This window comes from Lemur catta, chromosome 3 (genome assembly GCF_020740605.2).
Source record: "Lemur catta isolate mLemCat1 chromosome 3, mLemCat1.pri, whole genome shotgun sequence".
Taxonomy (NCBI): Eukaryota; Metazoa; Chordata; class Mammalia; order Primates; family Lemuridae; genus Lemur; species Lemur catta.
In genome coordinates, this window is record NC_059130.1 from 2,893,335 (window position 1) to 2,912,144 (window position 18,810).

The following is an 18,810-nucleotide window of genomic DNA, read 5'->3' on the forward strand; positions in this document are numbered from 1 at the left end:
TAAGGAAGGATTCAACTTCAGTTTTTGCATATGAATATCTAGCTTTCCCAGTACCATTTGTCGAAAACTAATTTTAGTATGTGAAAGAAGATGCTGAGCTGCGGCTCCCAGGAGTTAGTGAGCCAGGGTGTCTGGCTAGAGAGGTGCTGATGGAGGGATACAGGAGGAGGAGATTCAGGCCTCACTGCATGGTGGGTAGAGTGCTTAGCACACCACAGGGAGCTTCCCCGAGGGGACTTTCTGTGTCATGTTTCCTAGAAATGTGCTGGAACCATTTCAAGTGAGAAGGGGAAGGAGAAGAAGATTATCAAGGTAGGATTAGAAACACATGGTATTTATTGTGCTTCTTAATTTCCTGCCTTTCCTAGTTACACATGTATTGCTATTAATATTTTACAGAAGGCTTGGTTGGGCAGAAGTTACCTGTTAATCTTTAGGGCGTGGTGTTTTTTTAGGAAGGTGAGTTCTATGTGTGTCTGTGTGTGCGTGCATACTTATTAGCTATTTTTCATGGTAGGGAGAAACAGGATTTCATCCTCTTAACAGAATACCCTGCATGGGGTGGGAAAATATACCTGGTGTTTTAAAGAAAAATAGCTTTACAAGTGGCCTTCATGAACTATGATGTATTTCAAATTTCCTGCAGATTTCTGTTGTTCACATTGTGCCACAGAGCCTGCCTGATCCCTTAGCATGTGTCCCGCTGTGGGCTCGGGGGTTGAAAGTGGATCCTGCGTCTCTTTCCTGATGAACTCCAGAGGGATGCAGCTGCGGGTCTTTCTGTAACTCTGTGTATGTGCACAGGAAGTTCCTTACAACCCAGTCTGTTAGATCTCATTTCCTTTCAGTTGTTTGTCCTCTGTGCTCCCCGGGTGTCTGGCCTGCCTTTTTAGGGTTCAGGGAGCTGCTGGATTGGTGCCCTCTCGTGGTCTTCCTTTGATGTGTTCAGGATCTTGGGAGTTGAAGGAAAAATAAGGATGAGAGAGCCACTAAGGTATAAAGATGGCATGAAATTGAGAAGAAAACTCACAGAAACTAAAAAATCTCTGGATGGAAGTCACTTCTAAATATAACATGATAAACATAAGATTAATCAGTTCAACCATATTAATAAAATTTTTCTTTAGGAAACATTACTTAAAGTAAAAAGACAGTTAACTGGAAAGAATGTGTGATACCAATGTAAAATAGCTAGTTTTAATATTATAAAGAGCTTTTATGAATCAATAATAAATAAAAGACGAATAACCCACAGGATAGGGAGGATAGGGTATCAACAGATTAGTTTCAGAAAAACAAAAGGCTTTTAGTTATGTAAGAGATGTTTGCCCTCACTTAAGATAGGCAAGTTAAAACAGATCAAACGTTAGATATCATTAACAGTGTAAGTAGTATAGTGTATGTAACTGATGGTGAGGGTATGGAAGTAAGAAAATGCAGATTCTTTGCCCCAGCAAGTCTACTGCTGGAAATTTATCCTACAAATATATACATAGTCCCATATATTAAATTCATTTTAGAAAAATTGGATATAATTTAAATATCCATCAATGGAGAACTAGCTATGATTCTTTTATACAATGGAATCCCATGAAGTCCTTAAAAAAGGAGACATTCTTAACAGTATTGGTGGGATAATCTTTGAGATAAATGAGAGAATGAAGGTACAGATAGCATATCTTGGTGTCTGTATTTGAAAAGCTTATACACACATGGTTTTATGTGCAGGGACTGCCTCTGAGAGGATGTGCTTGAGACTGTAAACAGCTGCTGTCAGCAAAGTGGTCAATCTGGCGGGGAGACAGGGTGGGAAGGAGACAGACGTTGTGCCCTGTGCCATTTTGTACCTTGTGAATTTTATATCCCGTTGGAGATACTTTATAAAAAATTAACTGCCTTCAAAAGGATAATAGAAGTAGAATAAGAAATAAATAGAATGACCAGGGTAAGACTACTGACAAAACAAAAAACCCTACAAACCCAGAATTTCATGTCTGGTTTTAGATTGCCAAGATTTAATAATGAAGCAGGGACAGGTGACAGAATTCTGGGGTAGAGAAAAGTAAAGCTTGGTTATCTTAAAAGAAGTCAGTATACAATGGACCGGATAGACTTCGCCCCTCAGGGAGGAATGGCTTGCACACACAGGGAGGGAGGAACCGTAGCTTGATCTCGCAGACATGGAACCGCACAGGCATGTAAAGCTGTCTGGGAAGATGCCCACCAACATGGCAACCACGTTTCTCTCTAGTGGTAGGATTAAGCAGTTGTTTCTTTGTTTTACTTACACTTTTTTTTTTTACAGTTATCATGTATCACTTTTTATAATGAGGAAAAGTTACACACTTCTGTGGAATTCTTTGTATTTCCCGACCTCCTCTTTTCACCCCTCCCAGGTGGAAGCCCTTCCTCCCGTTGGCTGTCGGTTCATCATCAGTAAAACCCCCATATTCTCCACCCCTTCCTTTTAGTGTCTTCACCTTGTCTACCAAACGCCTGCTCTCTCCTGTTTTCCCTGCCTCCCCTACAGCCAGGCCTTAGGAGCAGCTCTGCTCACCCTTTTTGCCTCGAGCCTTGGTGCCTACAGGTAGGGTGGTGCCTCCTCTTTGATTTTTATCACTTTCCGACCATTCTCCCTCCCTCCTGCCTAAACCCCCCGGGTTGGATTCACACTGTCACACCCAGACACCACTCACTGCTCCCGAGCCCTTTGTCCCTGATTTTATCTCCTACCTTATTGTCTTTTTCTTTCCACTGTCATTCCTCCCTTTAGTTCTTGGCGATTTCAGTGTAAACTTAAGATGGTCTTTTTTAGTCATTAACTCTCTGTACCCTGGACCTTCTCATTCCCCGAAACTGCAGTCCTCCCTAATCTTGTTATCGTGCATTCCATTCGTTGAGGACTACCTTCTATTTTATCAATTTACTTCTCTACTACCTTTAGTTTAAAAACAAATAAAGGTGGGGGTGGGTGGGAACATGAATTCTGCCCTCCTAAGCAGTGGTTCGGAATCACCTGGGGCCTCTTCCTGTCACCCAGCCTGCTCTGGAGAGAAGGCTTGCGATTTGATACTGTACGGAAAGAACTTTGTCTTCCTTGTCTTCCCACCTAAAAGGCGTCGCAGTTGCTAGAAGAGCCAGACGGAGAAAGGACATCCCAGGGGAGGGTGCTGCCTCTGACCCGGCGTTGGCTCAGGCGGCTGTGGCAGGAACACTGACTGTAAGGAAGCGGATGCCTTTTCTTTCCTGCAACATAGTATATAATCACTGGTGTGTTTTAATTGTGTAGTGTGGTTCAACAGCATGATAGTATATTTTTGTACAATTTTATAGACATGAGGAAAATAAATCTAACAGGCATGAATCAATGATAAAGTTTTCGACTGAGTTATCTGCCCCCCGCCCCCCATAAACCTTCTTAATGGACTATCCTGGAAAGAGTTGTCTAAATGAAAATTGGAAGGGTCTTAGGGAAGGGAATAATCTTTATTGAGCATATATTTTGTGCTAGCCATTATCTTATGCACATCGGCCCGTTAACACAGCCCGTTTGTGGAATGGACATCCTTCGCCACAGTTTACAACAAGGATGCCGGCGTTCTAAGAGGTTGAGTTGCCTGAGATATGTCACTAGTGTGGTGGAGTCAGGAATCAAGCCAGGTCCTGTTCCCCAGCTGGATTCTAAAAGACCCATATTTTGCTTTCAGAATATTGTGGTAGGTGAGTAGTTTTCATCCATCTTTTTTAATACCCATCTTTCCCAGGAGTTTATTGGGCATTTCTATGAAAACACAAACGCTTTCTTAAGTGGCACTTGTCACACCCTTGCAGCCTAATAATTGCTACACATTTTGAAGACCTTGAAGCACACTGTTGGATCTGGAAGTGACTTCTTAGTCACCAAGAAAACACTAGATTAAGTCCTGGTGCTCAACCTAGTTTTACTTTTAAGTTGAGACTACTTAGTGTGCTTGATAATTATTAACCAGGATACTTGATTAAGTTTTATTCATAATTGTCAAAGCTTGGAAGCCACCAGGATACACTAGAGTGGGTAAATGGATAAACTGTGGTATATCCAGACAGTGGAATATGATTCGGTGCTAAAAAGGAATGAGCTAGCCAGCCATGAAAAGACATGGAGAAACCTTAAATGCGTAATACTAAGTGAAAGAAGTCATCCGAAAAGGCCGCATACGGTATTGTTCCAACAACAGTATAAGACATTCTAGAAAAGGAAAAACTATGCATACAGTAAAAATGTCAATGGTTACCAAGAGTTAGGGATGAGGAGGAGATGAATAAGTGGAACATAGAGGCTTTTTAGGGTAGTGAAACTGTTGTGTATGATACTCTAATGGTGGATACATGTCATCACACATCTGTCCAAACACAGAATGCACAACACCAAGAGTGAACATTAAACCATGACTTCGGTGATGCTGTGCCAGCGTAGGTTCGTGATTATAACAAATGTGTCTTTCTGGTGGGGATGTTAATAATGGGGTAAGTTATGCATGTGTGGAGCCAGAGGTATAGGGGAAATCCCTATACCTTTCGTTCAATGTTGCTGGGAACCTAAAGCTGCTCTTTTTTTTTTTTTTTTTTTAATGAGACAGAGTCTTGCTCTGTTGCCCGGGCTAGGGTGCCACTGTGTCAGCCTAGCTCACAGCAACCTCAAACTCCTGGCCTCAAGTGATCTTGCTGCCTCAGCCTCCTGAGTAGCTGGGACTACAGGTATGCACCACCATGCCTGGTTAATTTTTTCTATTTTTTAGATGCTCAGCTAATTTCTTTCTATTTTTTTTTAGTAGAGACGGGGTCTTGCTTTTGCTGAGGCTGGTCTTTAACTCCTGATCTCAAGTGATCCTCCTACCTCGGCCTCCCAAAGCACTAGGGTTACAGGAGTGAGCCACCATGCCCAGCCCAAAACTGCTTTATAAAAAAAAAAACAAACAAAAAACTAAGGATGCAACTAGCAACTGTATTCCTCAGCATTCATCCCACAGAAATGAAAACGTCTTCACACAGAAATATGTACATGTAATATATTTTTACTTGTAATAGCTAAAAATTAGAAACCACCTAGATGTCCTTCATACCTAAATACCAGTGGGTGGTATCGTGGTTTTTAATTTCAGATTCTTCTTGTTCATTATTGCTGTATAAGAAGGTGATTGAGTTTTGTATTTTGACTTTGTTATCTTATATCCTTGCTGTAATCACTTATTCCAGTATATTTTGTTGATTCTTTTGGATTTTCTATGTAAATAATCATGTCATCCGCAAACTAACAATTTTATTTCTTTCATTCCAATCAGTATACCTTTTATTTCCTTTTCTTGTCTTACCACATTAGCTAAGACTTCCAGTACGATGTTGAAGAAAAGGAGTGGTGAGAGGGGACATCCTTATCTTGTTCCTGACATGTTTTGCTTTTAAAGAAATTGCCAGACTATTTCCTAAGTAGATGAACATTTTACATTTCTACTGGCAGTGTAGGATTGATCCAGTTTTCCCCCGTCATCACCAGCATTGGGTGTCACTGTTTTTTATTTTAGCCTTTGCGATAGGTATGTGGTGATACTTCATCCTGGTTTTAATTTACATTTCCCTAATGGCTAATGATGTTGAACATCTTTTCATGTGCTTATTTGCTATTTGTATCCTCTCCTGTATGAAATGCCTCTTCATATCTTTTGACCATGCTATAATTGCATTGTTTTCTTACTGTTGAGTTTTGAGAAGTCTTTATATATTCTAGGAACTAGTTCTTTGTTGGATATGCAGTTTGTAAGTATCTTTTCCCAGTCTGTAGCTTGTATGTTCATCCTCTGAAGAGGAGGTTTGCATTGCAAGTTTTAATCTGATGAAATTTATTTCATCAACTTTTCCTTTTATGGATCATGCTTTAGTGTCAAGTCTAAAAACCATGCCTAGCACTAGATACTGAAGACTTAAGTTTTTTTTTTCCTATTAAGTTTTATAGTTTTAAGTTTAAATAAATTCATGATCCTTTTTGAGTTCATTTTTATGCAAGGCATAAGGTTTAGATTAAGGGTCTTTTTTTTTTGGTTTATGGATGTCCAATTGCTTCAGCACCTTTTCTTGAAAGGCTGTCCTCCTCCATCAGATTGCATTTGCATCTTTGTTGTATCAGTCGAATGCATTTGTATGGGCCTAAAACAAAAATTTGCGCTGTGTCTACTGATAGTTGCTTCAGTTTCATTATGTTCAAAGGTATGGGCTTTAACTTCTCTCTCACTCTTTCCCTCTTTTTTTCCCCTAATAGTGGATTAGCACTAATTATTTAGGGTGACTTCCAATGCTGTCAATTCACTATTCTTTATGCAGTAACATGGTCCATGTGGGTTTGGGAGTATTCGTTTTTTTTTTTTTTAATTCTAGAAGGAGTTTTGGGGTCCCAGAGATGGTGATGATGAATGATGGATTCAGCAAAATTTAGAAGGAAACAGTGGAGGGAATTGAGACTGCTAATGGAGAAATTGAACCCCCCCTTTTTCAAATGCCATGAGCAGTAAACAATAAGTTGAGTCTTCAAAGATAGTAGAAGAGACTCTCAAAAAGGAAGGGAAGTAGGTACTTGGCACACGCTTTCTGTTTCTTCCGCTTGCTGCTCTGTAGTTGGTATTAGGTGCGGGTGCTGGCGAACTAAAGAGGAAATTTAAAAAAAAATCTTGATAACCGGATAGTCTGATTTCTGGTTTTCCATAGTTTAGATAAGGATTACTGGAATGGAAGGGTTAACTAAAATATATTTTGTGCAACAAAACACTATTGTGGCGTTAAGTCCACATTAAATGTTTACCCATGTGTGGCCTTCAATTTGGGAAGATTCAGCAGAGGATCCCACTGGTACTTTGTGCTCTCTTTTATCCATTCATTTTTTTTTAAATGGGGGAAAGTCAGCTTTCTTTTTGTGTCTCTTACATAGAAGGACTTCAGTTTCTTTCTTTCGGTCCATAATTTCTGTAACAAGCATATTATCTTTGCTCGGCAAGCCAGACTGTAGCAAGTGGGTGGGTTTTGGTGCGCCTCCCAGGATGAGGGGCTCAGTGTGTTACTATCCCAACTCGCCTCCTGACCCTCAAGTAAAAGGGGAGGGAATAGACCCAGCCTCACCTGTACCCACAACTCAGGAACAGCTGCTCCTCCAGCAGGGCTGCTTTTTGCTTATACTCCTGGGAGAGTGCTCACTAGCAGCAAATCCACCAAAGCTAGCAACAGGCCTGGATCCATTCAAATTTGTGTGTGTGAGAGAGAAAGAGATGTCTCCTGTGTTTGTCCCATGGGGACAAATACAAAGTAGTATCCATCAGTTCCATATTCTGGCTTAGAATAAGCAAGAGGAAGCTGAAGTGAATCATTGTTCTATATGGAATGATTTAAACTCAGTTGTGAGGGCTGTATCGCCCCCTGAATACCAAGCACAGCCCTGTCTCGCCTGATGTTTTGCTCTTGCTTGGCGGTAGCTGTTAACCAGGCTATGGGTGAGTGTAGAACGGGTTTAATGTGAATAGTGTGGACACCTCCCTGCCTTTTTTTGGTTTAAGATTATATAGAAGAACTACAACATTTTTCATTTTTGACCAACTTGCCTTTTAGATTTTCCCCCTCATGGTTAGCCATATCTTTCAATGGTTGTAGTCATAGTGTTTGTGCTACATTCTCCCCTTTCCTCTCACACCTTTACTCCTTTCCTTCCCTTTCCTTCGTTCCTTCCTTTCTTTTCTTTCTTTCTCCTTTTCAACCCAGCTTTTCCCGACTCTGGGAAGAGAAGGCATCTTTTCTTTTCTTTTCCATCAATTTCATTGTTATTTGGGAAGGTGGTAGGAATGTTGGTTATGATTCTTACTGTGTATTACTTTCTAAAAGGGGTTTGCTAGTTCACAGCACAGCAGCCAGTATGAGTGTGCCGGTTTTGATGTGGTGAGGTTTTAAACAGTCCGTCTGCTCATTTCTGCTGCCAGACACCTGCATCGGCTCACCTCTTTCCTGGAATATCCATACCAGCCCCCTGAGACGTGTTCTTACGGACCATTTTCTACCAAGAATGAATTGTAGGGCATCAGAAGTGACTTATCTTTCTCTTTTCCTGGTAAAGTATTTATCAGAAAAATTAACTTCTAAGGAAGCCCAACAAGCATGAGCTTTGCAGAGCCCCTGGGAAGTAAATGATAGAGCTTTGCTGAGGATGCTTTGCTCCTGGCAGTTCCTGTGTATTCAGTCTGACCATGTTGGCACTTACAACCCCGTTGGTAGGGTCACTGTGGCTCTTGGGAAGAGAAGGGGTTTCCATGTCCTTCTGATGGTGTAGCAAGGCAAGGCAATATGACACGGGTAGGGGTTAAGAGGATGTGTCCTGAAGCCAGCGCCTGAATTTGAAGGCGGGCCCAGCTGTTTTCCAGATGTATGATGTTGTGCCAAGTCACTTAATCTGCGTCCCTGTGACTCAGTTTCCTGTTATATAAAATAGGGATAATAAGAATACTCATTTAATAGGGTTGGTTTAAGGATTAAATAACCTAGTATACATAAAGTCCTTAGAACAGTTCCTGGCATTATTGTATTTTCTGTGTGTTAACTATCATCCTTCAGTTGATTTTGAACCAATTACTTGCTAAGTGTTAGTGACTCTCAAGAGAGCAGAGACAAACATGTAATTTTATGAACCCAGAAATGAATTTTTAAATGTCTCTCCTAGCAGTAGAGCTTGATGAGATTGGCAATTCACTGAGAAGTCCAGGGATCATGTTTACGTTGGTGACTGTTGATCAGCCCCAGTTTTTCTCAGATGCAGTCTAACGTCTGAGTCTTTCTGGGCTGGACTGCCTGCCTTTGCAGCACCAGCAAAGTCAGGATCAGGAATTAAAACTGGGTGCTTCTATTGCAAGGAGTGTTTTGTCCAATGTTGTTAGTAATCTCTTGCAATTCCCTCTGGTAGGTATTGCTTGCTCTATGGAGGGCTCGGTCTGTAGCACAAGCTGTGCTGAAACGGGTAGGATGTTTAACTCTGTGCTGACAACTCTGGGTAAATACATACACACAGGCTGGCAGGTGACAGAACTGTGCCCAGTGGTCTCTGGGGACATTGTTCTAGGCAAATGCTCCTCACCCCACCCTTTAAAACTCACACGGAAAGGACTTGGCTAATGAATTACTTGTGGCTTCTGTAATGATTCAGGCAGCCTCTTGGACCGGAACAAGAGAATTTCCTCAGCTTTCAAGAAAACATTTACACTGAGAGCCTGGGTGTGTGGGTGTTGCCATCAGGATTAGGATCACTTCTGTTGAATGTGACAGGAAACCTCTAATGACACAGTTTAAGTAGGGTAGTCTGTCTCAGACTGTTTGTGCTGCTATGACAAATTACCTGATGCTGCTAACTTAGAAAGAACAGAAATTTACTTCTCACAGTCTGTAGGCTGGGAAGTCCAAGATCAAGGCACTGGCAGCGTTGGTCTCTGGTGAGGGTCGCTGTCTGGTTCCAGGGTGGCGCTTTGTTGCCGCATACGACATGGTGAAGGGATAGAAGGGCAAAAAGGGTTGGATGCCATGTTATGTGGTGGAAGAACAGAAGAGAATGAATCCACTTTCTCAAGCCCTTTTATAAGGATTCTGATCCCAGCCATGAAGGCTCCGACCTCATGGCTTAGTCACTTCCTAAAGGCTCCACCTCCTAATGTCATCATATTGGGGATTACCTTTCAGCATATGAATCTGGGGACACTTTCAGACCTTAGCACTCACTTTCATTCCTCTTTCAGCTCTGTGGTCATTTAAACCTTGGGCTTCCTCTACTCAGCTGCTTTCCCATCCTTAGCATGATATCCTTGCTGCAAACCTTGTCTGCTTAAGCTCCAGCTATCACGTCTTCATTCCGGCCAAGAGGAAGGAGGCTCAAAAGAGAGGACAGTTAATTCTTGGAGGAGATTCCACCAGGAAGCTGCCATTGCCACTTCTAATTGGCCGGAACTTAGCGTAGTCACGAGGAGTTGCAGGGGAGGCTGGCAATGTAGCTGTGTGCTCAGCTGAAACTCAGAGCACGCAATGGACCATCTCTGCCCGGTAACTCGTGTGCTTTAGGGTGGAGGCCTTGGGAGAGGAACCTGAATCTAGGCCGACGCGAAGAAGGAGCAGGGGAAGCCATGTTTTTGAAATTCCAGGTCTGAGGGAAAAACAGGACTTCTGGTGACTCGAGACATTTCCGTTACATTTCGGTGACACCTTCCCGCCCCGTCCAGGTATCAAGTCCTGCCAGGGCCTGGGAATCAAAGCTGAATCACAATATTGGTCTGTGTGCTCCAGGAATTCTTAGTAATGTTACTGTATTGACATGTGGCTGCTTTTTGGTACCAAGGACTCTTATATTAAATAGCAATTTAGCAAATTTTTAATTTAGGTCGTGTGTGTGTGTGTGTGTGTGTGTGTGTGTGTGGTGATGGTGGTGATTTTATTGTAGAGAGCCTGCTCGGCAATGCACGGGTTCTGGGGCCGTCCCTGACTCCAAGGCTAGGTGGCCCTGCAGGTTTTCCAGGGAAGCCTTTGAGTGACACCTCCCTATTGCTGCAGCAAGGGTTTGCTTGGAAAGTTGAGTCAGCAGGTTTGAACTTTGTTCTCAGTTCTACCCAGGGCAAATCACTGGTGCTTTGGTTTTCTCATACCTGTAAATTAGAGCTGCTGAGTGGCCCCAAAGGAATGACATAATGTCTGGGGGCCGTGATGGTTTCCCTAGAGGAGAACACCATATAAGTTAGTGGTGTGCTTCTTACTTAATGACAGTGACAGGGAAAGCCTCTGTCAAGAGTAATCGATGTGACCTTGTGGGGACAGAGCTCTGGCCAGCGAGGTGCGGGAGCAGGTTCCGGGAATGGAAAGAAGAGGCGAGCGGCAGCGGGCAGATGAGACATACTCTTATGTCGGGGTGAGGCAGCCGTGGCGAGAGTATGGCGAGCACTTATATACGGCTCAGGACAATAGTGGCAACATGCCGAGACAAGGCGTGATCACATGGGTTTCACGTAGGAGGTGACATCGTGGTTACATAACTGTGCTGACTCACGCCTTGCTGGAAGGCGGGTAGAATGGGAATCATTTTGTTTGGCCTCAGAAACCTATTGCCTGTACAGATGGATTTTCCCCTACGGACCTGCACATGGTCCCAGAGCCGAGGAGCTGGATGGGGTCTTCCCGCCTGAGAAGGCCAAGCGTCCGGCCTCCTGGCACTGTTAGCTGCGGTGTTGACGTTCCCATTAGCAAGAGCGGGGAGGAAGTGACCAATCCATGCTCCTCGCCTGGGGCTGATTGGCCCTTTTAAGCCCGGGGCTGTGGGTGCCAGGTTTTCCTACCCCTGAACATCCTTCTCTCTGATGCTGAAGCAGCTCACGCGGAGTGTGACAGCTGAATGAGATTCTGACGTGTTGGGCAGCGTGGGTCTTGCCCCACGTTCTGTAAAATTGTCCGTGAGAAACCCCAGGCACCCCCCTAGGGACGCACAGACCCAGCCTGGAGCCCTCTGCGGGCTGAGCTGCTCTGAGCTGTCCAGCCCTGGGCCCCGTCCAGTTCGAGCTCCATTGCTGTTTGTTTTGATTTACTCATCCAGCAACATTGGAACTGGACACAAGGGTCTTAAGGATCACATCCCAGAAGATACGCTCTGGAAATGGCATAGTAAGAGGGTGTCTGGGCTGTCCGAGCCACCTCCCGTGTGAAAATGATTTTAGGGAAATATCCTTTCCGTAGCAATTCAGGAACCTGTGCAGGTGCAGCAGGCTCCCTTTTGGAAACTGCCAGCTTGAGTAGCTTGTTGATGGATTCTTGACTGTTGCTGGGGCTTCCCGAGTGGGAAGTCTCTGTGAAAGGAGGTCATTGTTCAGCACATCCAGTGGACTCTGGGCCCCATGGTTACTAGCTCCTAACAGCTGGATTCTTTAGAACATAAAAATTACTAGAACAGTTTTTTTTGTAGACTTCTGGCTTCCTTTTAGTACACACATTACTTGCCTGCCTTTATAGTTATATGAAATTCTTTGAAATTTAACATAAATACTGACGTTAATGGTGCAGTGCGACAAAACAGTATTCTGTTTCTAATCACTTTTCTCCTGTATCATTGTTTTGCAGAAGTGCAGTAAATTTAGGGAGAACACTGGGGCCAATGCCAAAGTTGCTTCAGTTCTGGAAGAGTGAAAATAATTGTGCATTTGGAGTTAGATCTATGGTTTTGAGACTGAGCTCTGGGGCTGTGAGCAAATCATTTAACTCGATAGATTGTCTACCCTTCAATTTTCTCATTAGGAAAATAAAAGATAAAGTAATATCTTTTTGTAATGGAATTAAATGAGATAATGTCTTCAGAATGCTGTGTAAGTGAGGAAGTTGTAAATCACTTTCACTGATTCTTCCGTAAGATTTTTTTCCTTCTTTTTTAAAGATACTTTGTATTGACCACTTCTTAACTTTGTATTTGGACAGCAACCCACAGTCCTAGCAGGCCTATCACCCCCCTGCCCTTGTTCAATAATGTGCAAGAAGTAGCAAGGACAGAATATATTATTCTGGGTGCATCTCATTAAATATGGAAATAAATTATGCAAAGCTAAGCTGGCCTTGAGCTCCAGAGGGCAGTGTTAGTTTGCCTTGAGATGGTGCAAAGAGAGTAGGTTCTAGAGATGGACTGTTAGGGTTGGAATCCTGGCTCCACCGCCCAGTGCCTTAGGCAAGCGTTTTTTTGTTTGTTTGTTTGTTTGTTTTGTTTTTTGAGACAGAGTCTTGTTCTGTTACCTGGGCTAGTAGCTCACAGCAACCTTAAACTCCTGGGCTTAAGTGATCCTCCTGCCTCGGCCTCCCAAGTAGCTGGGACTAAAGGCGTGAGCCACCGCGCCCGGCCTTGGGCAAGCCATCTGACCTTTGCCTGCCTCAGTGTTTGCCATCAGTAGAGTGAGTAGAATAATTCCCATCATATAAATATAAGGTTGTAATATGCAAATGAGGTAATTTTAAAGTACTGACCCTAGTACCTAGCACATAGGAAGAAAATGGCCTCTGGTTATAATGATTATTTTTGACTGTGGTAAAATACACACAAGAAAGTTTACCATAAAACCATTTTAAGTGTACATTTTAGTAGTGTTGAGTACATTCACGTTGTTGGATGACCAGTCTCCAGAACCTTTTCACCCTGTAAAACTGAAACAGCGACTCCCCATTTCCCTCCCCACAGCCCTTGGCAGCTACCATTAACTTTCTGTTTCTGTGAATTTCACTACTCTACATGCTTCCTATAAGTGGAATCATGTGATATTTGTCTTTTTGTGACTGTAATTATTCTAAGTCTTAACCCACCCTAATAACTGCGGCCTCTCGCATTTGAAATTTCTTCTTAAAAAATTATTTTTATTGACACAATATTTGTACATACTTAATGGGGTACATGTGATAATCTTGCTACATGCAGAGAATGTGTAATGATCAAGTCGGGGTATTTGCGGTGCCCATCACCTGGAGTATTTATTGTTTCTACCTGCTGGGAACCATATTTAGGTTTCTATTGGCTCATGATTGCTTGCCTTCTCAAACCCCAGTTATTAGTGAATTGTTTCCTTTCTTTAAGGGAAGAGGACGACACCTCAAAACTCCATTTCATCTTTTTGAAGAGAGGACCGGGGTTAGGGAAAAGGGGAACACTGAAAGTGGAGAGATGCAAAGAGGTGGACATTAAGTAAGGAAAAGACCATCCACTGGGGCCGAGTGGAGCCTCTGTATGGTTCCTCCTTCCTCTCTGCCGTGTGAAAATTCAGACCTATGCAAAAGTACAGAGAATGGTATCACCAACCTCTCTGTACATTTCACCCAGATCTAACAGTTATCTAGATTTTTTTAGGGCTCATTTTTGACATAGTCCAGGAGGAAGAAAATACCTGAAAAATCTAGATTAACCCAGAGGCAGGTATTTGCTTGTTCATGCAGGAGTATTTATCATTTATCTCCTAAGTGATAAAGGGTCTGCCTTGGGGCATCTTACTACCTCTAGGTTGAGGTAAAGAGCCAGGAATGTGTGATTGTGGGCGAGTCATTTAGCTGTTTCCTCATCCATGAAGGAGAGCACATGTGACTTCTAAGGGAGGTTTGAAGGGAGCGTTTGACACAGGGCCTGCCACCTAATAAGTAATCGGTTACAGCGTCAGCAGTTGGTGGTGGTGTGTTTGTGGGAGGGAAGGGTCACCAGCCAGGTCCTTCTTGAAAACACGGGACAGATACGCCGCTGTGGGTCAAAAATAAAGGCCATACTTGTTTTCTTTCTTGAGACATGGTCTTGCTCTGTTACCTGGGCTAGAGTGCCGTGGCATCAGCCTGGTTAGTTCACTGCAGCCTCAACTCCTGGGCTCATGCCATCCTCCTTCCTCAGCCTCCCAAAGTGCGGGGATTATAGGTGTGAGCCACCATGCCCAGCCATACTTTATTGTTGATCGAGAATTGTGATGAGTGCTAACCTTGTAGACTTGAACCAAGTCTATGTTCATTGACTCAGTTTTGTTGGCCAGTGTGCAGATTCTGTCCTACGTTATGCCCTGGTTAGAGGAAATGATTGTTCATCAGCAAAATGGGGTAGTGTAACTTTTTAACACACACACATATTTTTTGGTGGTGATAGGATTGCTGTTCATGTTAAAAATATTTAATGGGTTTTAACTATAAGTAAAATAATAACAATTTGAATAACCAGATAGAGGATATACATCTGGTTCCACGAATCCCTCTTTTCATTTTGTTCTTTGGACTTGTAAAAGGAATTCTGTCTACTCGTAAGGGCTACAGTTATAGACTTTACCTCCCTCCAACCTTAGGATGTAAGAAACAGATGTCAGTTAGGAAAAGGAAATTGTGGGTCTGCAGATGTTTAAAAACTTATAGTTTATAATTGTGTAGAGGCTTTGATTTTCATTTTTGAAATTTGATTTCATTTTCATTTTTGAATGTGGTTTGTCATGTGCAAGTTTTACCTTCCTGTGGCTTTTTTGGGTGGGAGGTGGGGAGGAATCTGTAGTCCAAAACTCCAGAGTAGCTTTAAATGCTTTTCTGTGTTAGTATGCAAAATTATCATGAGAATAAAAGAAATTGTTTTCAAATCATTAACATCAGAGTAAAAATATTATTGTTCCTCCAAAGATCCTTATTTGGTTGTATGTCACAACTTGTACAACAGGACGTATTGTGTAAAATGGTTTAATTTGCATTGACTGGATGGCCAGTTTTCCCCATGCTCAGACAAATTGAATACACAACTTTATAAGAATTGTGACTTTTAAAAGATTTCTTGGTTATTCTTTGTTAAAATCATTTGGTAAAATAAGTTCAATAGTAAGGCTTCTAAGGTTGAGCCCCCAAACCTCTAAATATGCCATTTTTTCCATCTCTCATAATTAGATTAACCAGTTCCACAAGGAGGGTTAGGTTATGTCTTTTGGAGTTTTCTATAACATAGACATTCTTATTTTTAAATTAATCTTTGTGTCAAACACAAAATGAAATCAGTCGTTTGATAAATACAGTCCTTTGCTACCTCATTCTTTTGAATGCGCTTGTTTTTATAGTTTTCCTTTCATGAAGAGTATGTTATTGGAGAGAAAAAGGGGGGAGATATGTATGTGTTATGACTAACAACACAACACAGCGCACAGCATGGGGGTTTGAATGCATTTGGAACTGGCTTCCCCACTCTTAGTTCGGATACCCCGAAGCTGTTTTAGGTGTTGGTGATGTTTGTGTCCCTTGTGCTTGTGTAAGTGGCGGCACGTGTTTGTGAAAACGCTGCCCGGTTTACTCTAAGGGCAGAGGAGTCCGTGGCTGTGGACCAGAGCAAAAGCAGCCGACAGAAGTAGGATTAAAGCCACGAGCCTGGCCCTCTGCTAACTAGCTGAGCTCCCTGGCTGTGTTTTTTGATTCTGTTGATAGAAAGAGATGAGCAGGGCGGAGGCACGTCCCACTGAGCCCAGTCACTTCACGATGCCAAGGCCCTTGTTCCACTTTCTGCTGCCTCAGTTGTCTGTACCAGAGCACAAGCAGGCAGAATAAAGCGGCATTGCCTCTTATCGGTGACGTTGGGAAGGGCTTTTGTGGAAGAAGAGCGAGGGCTCCCTGCCCTCCTTCCCCGCCATCACTGCGGATACTGGGAAGGGAGGAGGGACGGTCGGGACCCCCGGACTCCCCTGCAGCCGGCGTGTCAGGCGGATCCTTCCCTCTTAGCCTTTTAGTTCATCGTACCGACGGCAGCCTCTGGCCTCCTCCCTGCGAAGCCCTTTCCTGGAGAGCCGGCCTCGGCTCGCTGACTCCCCTCTCCCGCCTCGCTGTTCCCTCTCTCCCTGCAGTCGTCCGTCTGCGCCAAGATCGTGCAGCTCCTGGGGCAGAACGAGGTGGACTATCGCCAGAAGAAGGTGGTCATCGTGAGCCAGGATAGCTTCTACCGCGTCCTCACCTCCGAGCAGAAGGCCAAGGCCCTGAAGGGCCAGTTCAACTTCGATCACCCGGGTGAGTCGGGGCGTCGGAGGGAGTGTGTGCCGTGGTCGGGGGAGTTTTTCCTCCGCTCGTGAGCAAGCCGCTTAACCTGTCTGGGCCTTGTTTCCATCTCTAGAATAGGGGACTGATAACCACCCCGCAGGGTTATCGTGGGGCTTATGTGAAAGAAGGAATTTTGAAACACTTCATGTCACACCTGGCTCATTAAATATTAACACTGATTGAATCTGTACCTGGACGGGGGCGACTCCATATGAGTCTGTGACTTGTGGGCCAGACGTAGGTGACAACGTACACGGCTGGTCCTACTGCTCTGGTCCGTGTCACACCCTCCTCCCCCCCATGCATGCACAGGGCACACGCGCCAAAACTCACTCACTGGGGCAGAAAAAGACGGAGGGGTTGGGGCGGCTGCCGGGACGATTTTTGCCTTGTAGGCCCAGATTGGCACCCTGCTCCGTTAGCTGGTGTGGGTTTCTTACAGTCGTTGGAATCACACTTCCCTGGCTTGGTGCCCTGTCATGGGTATGCTTTCCAGGCAAACATGGGACGATCCCGGGGTGACAGCTGAACTGGGAGAGGGGAGAGAGCTCTCCGAAGCCAGGGCTGGAATGTCAAAGAAGAAGAAAAGAAATCAGTCTGTCCGAACTCATTCACACACCCATTTCGACACGCAGGGAACTTTCGTTCTGCTTTGGGCAGAAATCCAGTCTGGGAGGGCGGCGTGCTGCCTTAGGGTGTGTGACGTACCCGCGTACCGTGAGGATGCCCTGCGCGTGGTTGTAGGAGATGCTGTTCCAAAGTTAAGCAACACTTTTAACGGTTTTGGTGTTACAAAATTAAGCAGCACTTTAACGGTTTGATTTCCTTCAGATGCCTTTGACAATGAACTCATCTTCCAAACACTCAAAGAAATCACCGAAGGGAAAACAGTCCAGATCCCTGTGTACGACTTTGTCTCCCATTCCCGGTAAGTGAGCTGGGCTGGGCTGGGCTGGGGTTGCTGCCTGTGGCCCCCTAGTCTGTGCTGAGACGCCACCCCTGGCACTTCAGACCTGCACCCAGCAGTGGTGGCAGCACGGGCCATCGGGCACACGGGTTGGGGAGTTCATCCGACGCTCCCTGGGACAGTCCGGTCATGCTTCGTTACCCCGGAGGGTTCGTGACTGAGCCTGGACGAGGGCTGTGCGTGTGTTCTGATCTGCATCCCTGAGCTGCTGTTCTCGGAACAAGATGTAAGGGGACGGCTAGAGGAAGGGCAGGAAGAAGAATGCAGAAACCTGTTGCTCTTCCTGCTCTCCTGGTTCCCTTGGGATTAGACCACGTGCAGAGGTGTGAGGGTTTGAAGTCACTAGATGCTAATCTCAGAATCAACCAGACCCTCCAGAAATTTTTTCAATCAAATCAAACCAGTCATTCCCACTGGAGCCTTGATTTTAATGATCCTGGTTAGGAAGAGAGACGTGGCCATGCTTCTGTCCCATCCTCCTTCCCCCTGAGTGGTGGGATTGGGCCCCTGGAGGCTGGCACTCCTGCTGGCCAGACCCCCACACCCCTTCAGAGCTGTGCAGAGCTACTCTGCCGGCCTTTAATGCAGCACACACAGCCTGTGTCTTTCTCACGAGCCAGAACTTGAGAGTGTGGCGGAGATTTGGCTGGAGCAGGGCGATGAGAGAGAGCATGTGTTGGATGCAAAGTGGGCCTCTCCGCCCCACCTGTCACCAGTGCCCTCGGAAGCACTTTCTACTCTGGGCCAGATTCCGCCGTGCGGGAGAGATTCAAAGATCAACATACCATGCATCACCCTCCCTGTTTCCTACCAAACCACTACAGATCATGCAGGAACGAAGGGGTTTAGTGTAGGAATTGGAGCTCACGCAGACATTGGCCTAGGAGACCGAAGACCTGGAAGGCTGTAGAGAAATCAGAGAAAACAGTCCCCAGTGACTCCAGCCTGAGGCCCTGGAGCTGAGGTCTGTGGAAAAGTCTAAGAAACCACCGTGCCTGGGCGCTAGGCTCAGCGTGGGAGCTTGTGGCCTATTTGCAAAGTGTCCCTGTCTCACTGTCACAGTCTCCTGAACATTATGGATTTTGCTTCACTTTCACTTTCTAAGTCTCTCGTTGGCAAAATAACCTGGAAGCACAAGGGGAGAGGGATTCAGGGAATCGTAGTTCCCCCTTAGAAGGGAGTGGTGGTGGCATCAAGTTGATAAGAGACAGTCCAGCCCGCCACTTCCCAAGTTCAGGGTGGGCACCTGCTAAAGTAAAATGCAG

The 18,810-nt window shown here is 44.6% G+C and overlaps 1 protein-coding gene across 1 annotated transcript in view; it reads left to right on the forward strand.

Moving 5' to 3' along the window:
- The window catches only part of UCK2 (uridine-cytidine kinase 2), a 70,627-nt gene that overhangs the window by 39,513 nt on the left and 12,304 nt on the right, over positions 1–18,810 (forward strand). Inside the window, exons 2-3 of the mRNA XM_045546607.1 lie at positions 16,389–16,548; positions 17,410–17,506. Coding sequence (XP_045402563.1) covers positions 16,389–16,548; positions 17,410–17,506 — 257 coding nt within the window. The remainder of the gene's footprint in view (positions 1–16,388; positions 16,549–17,409; positions 17,507–18,810) is intronic.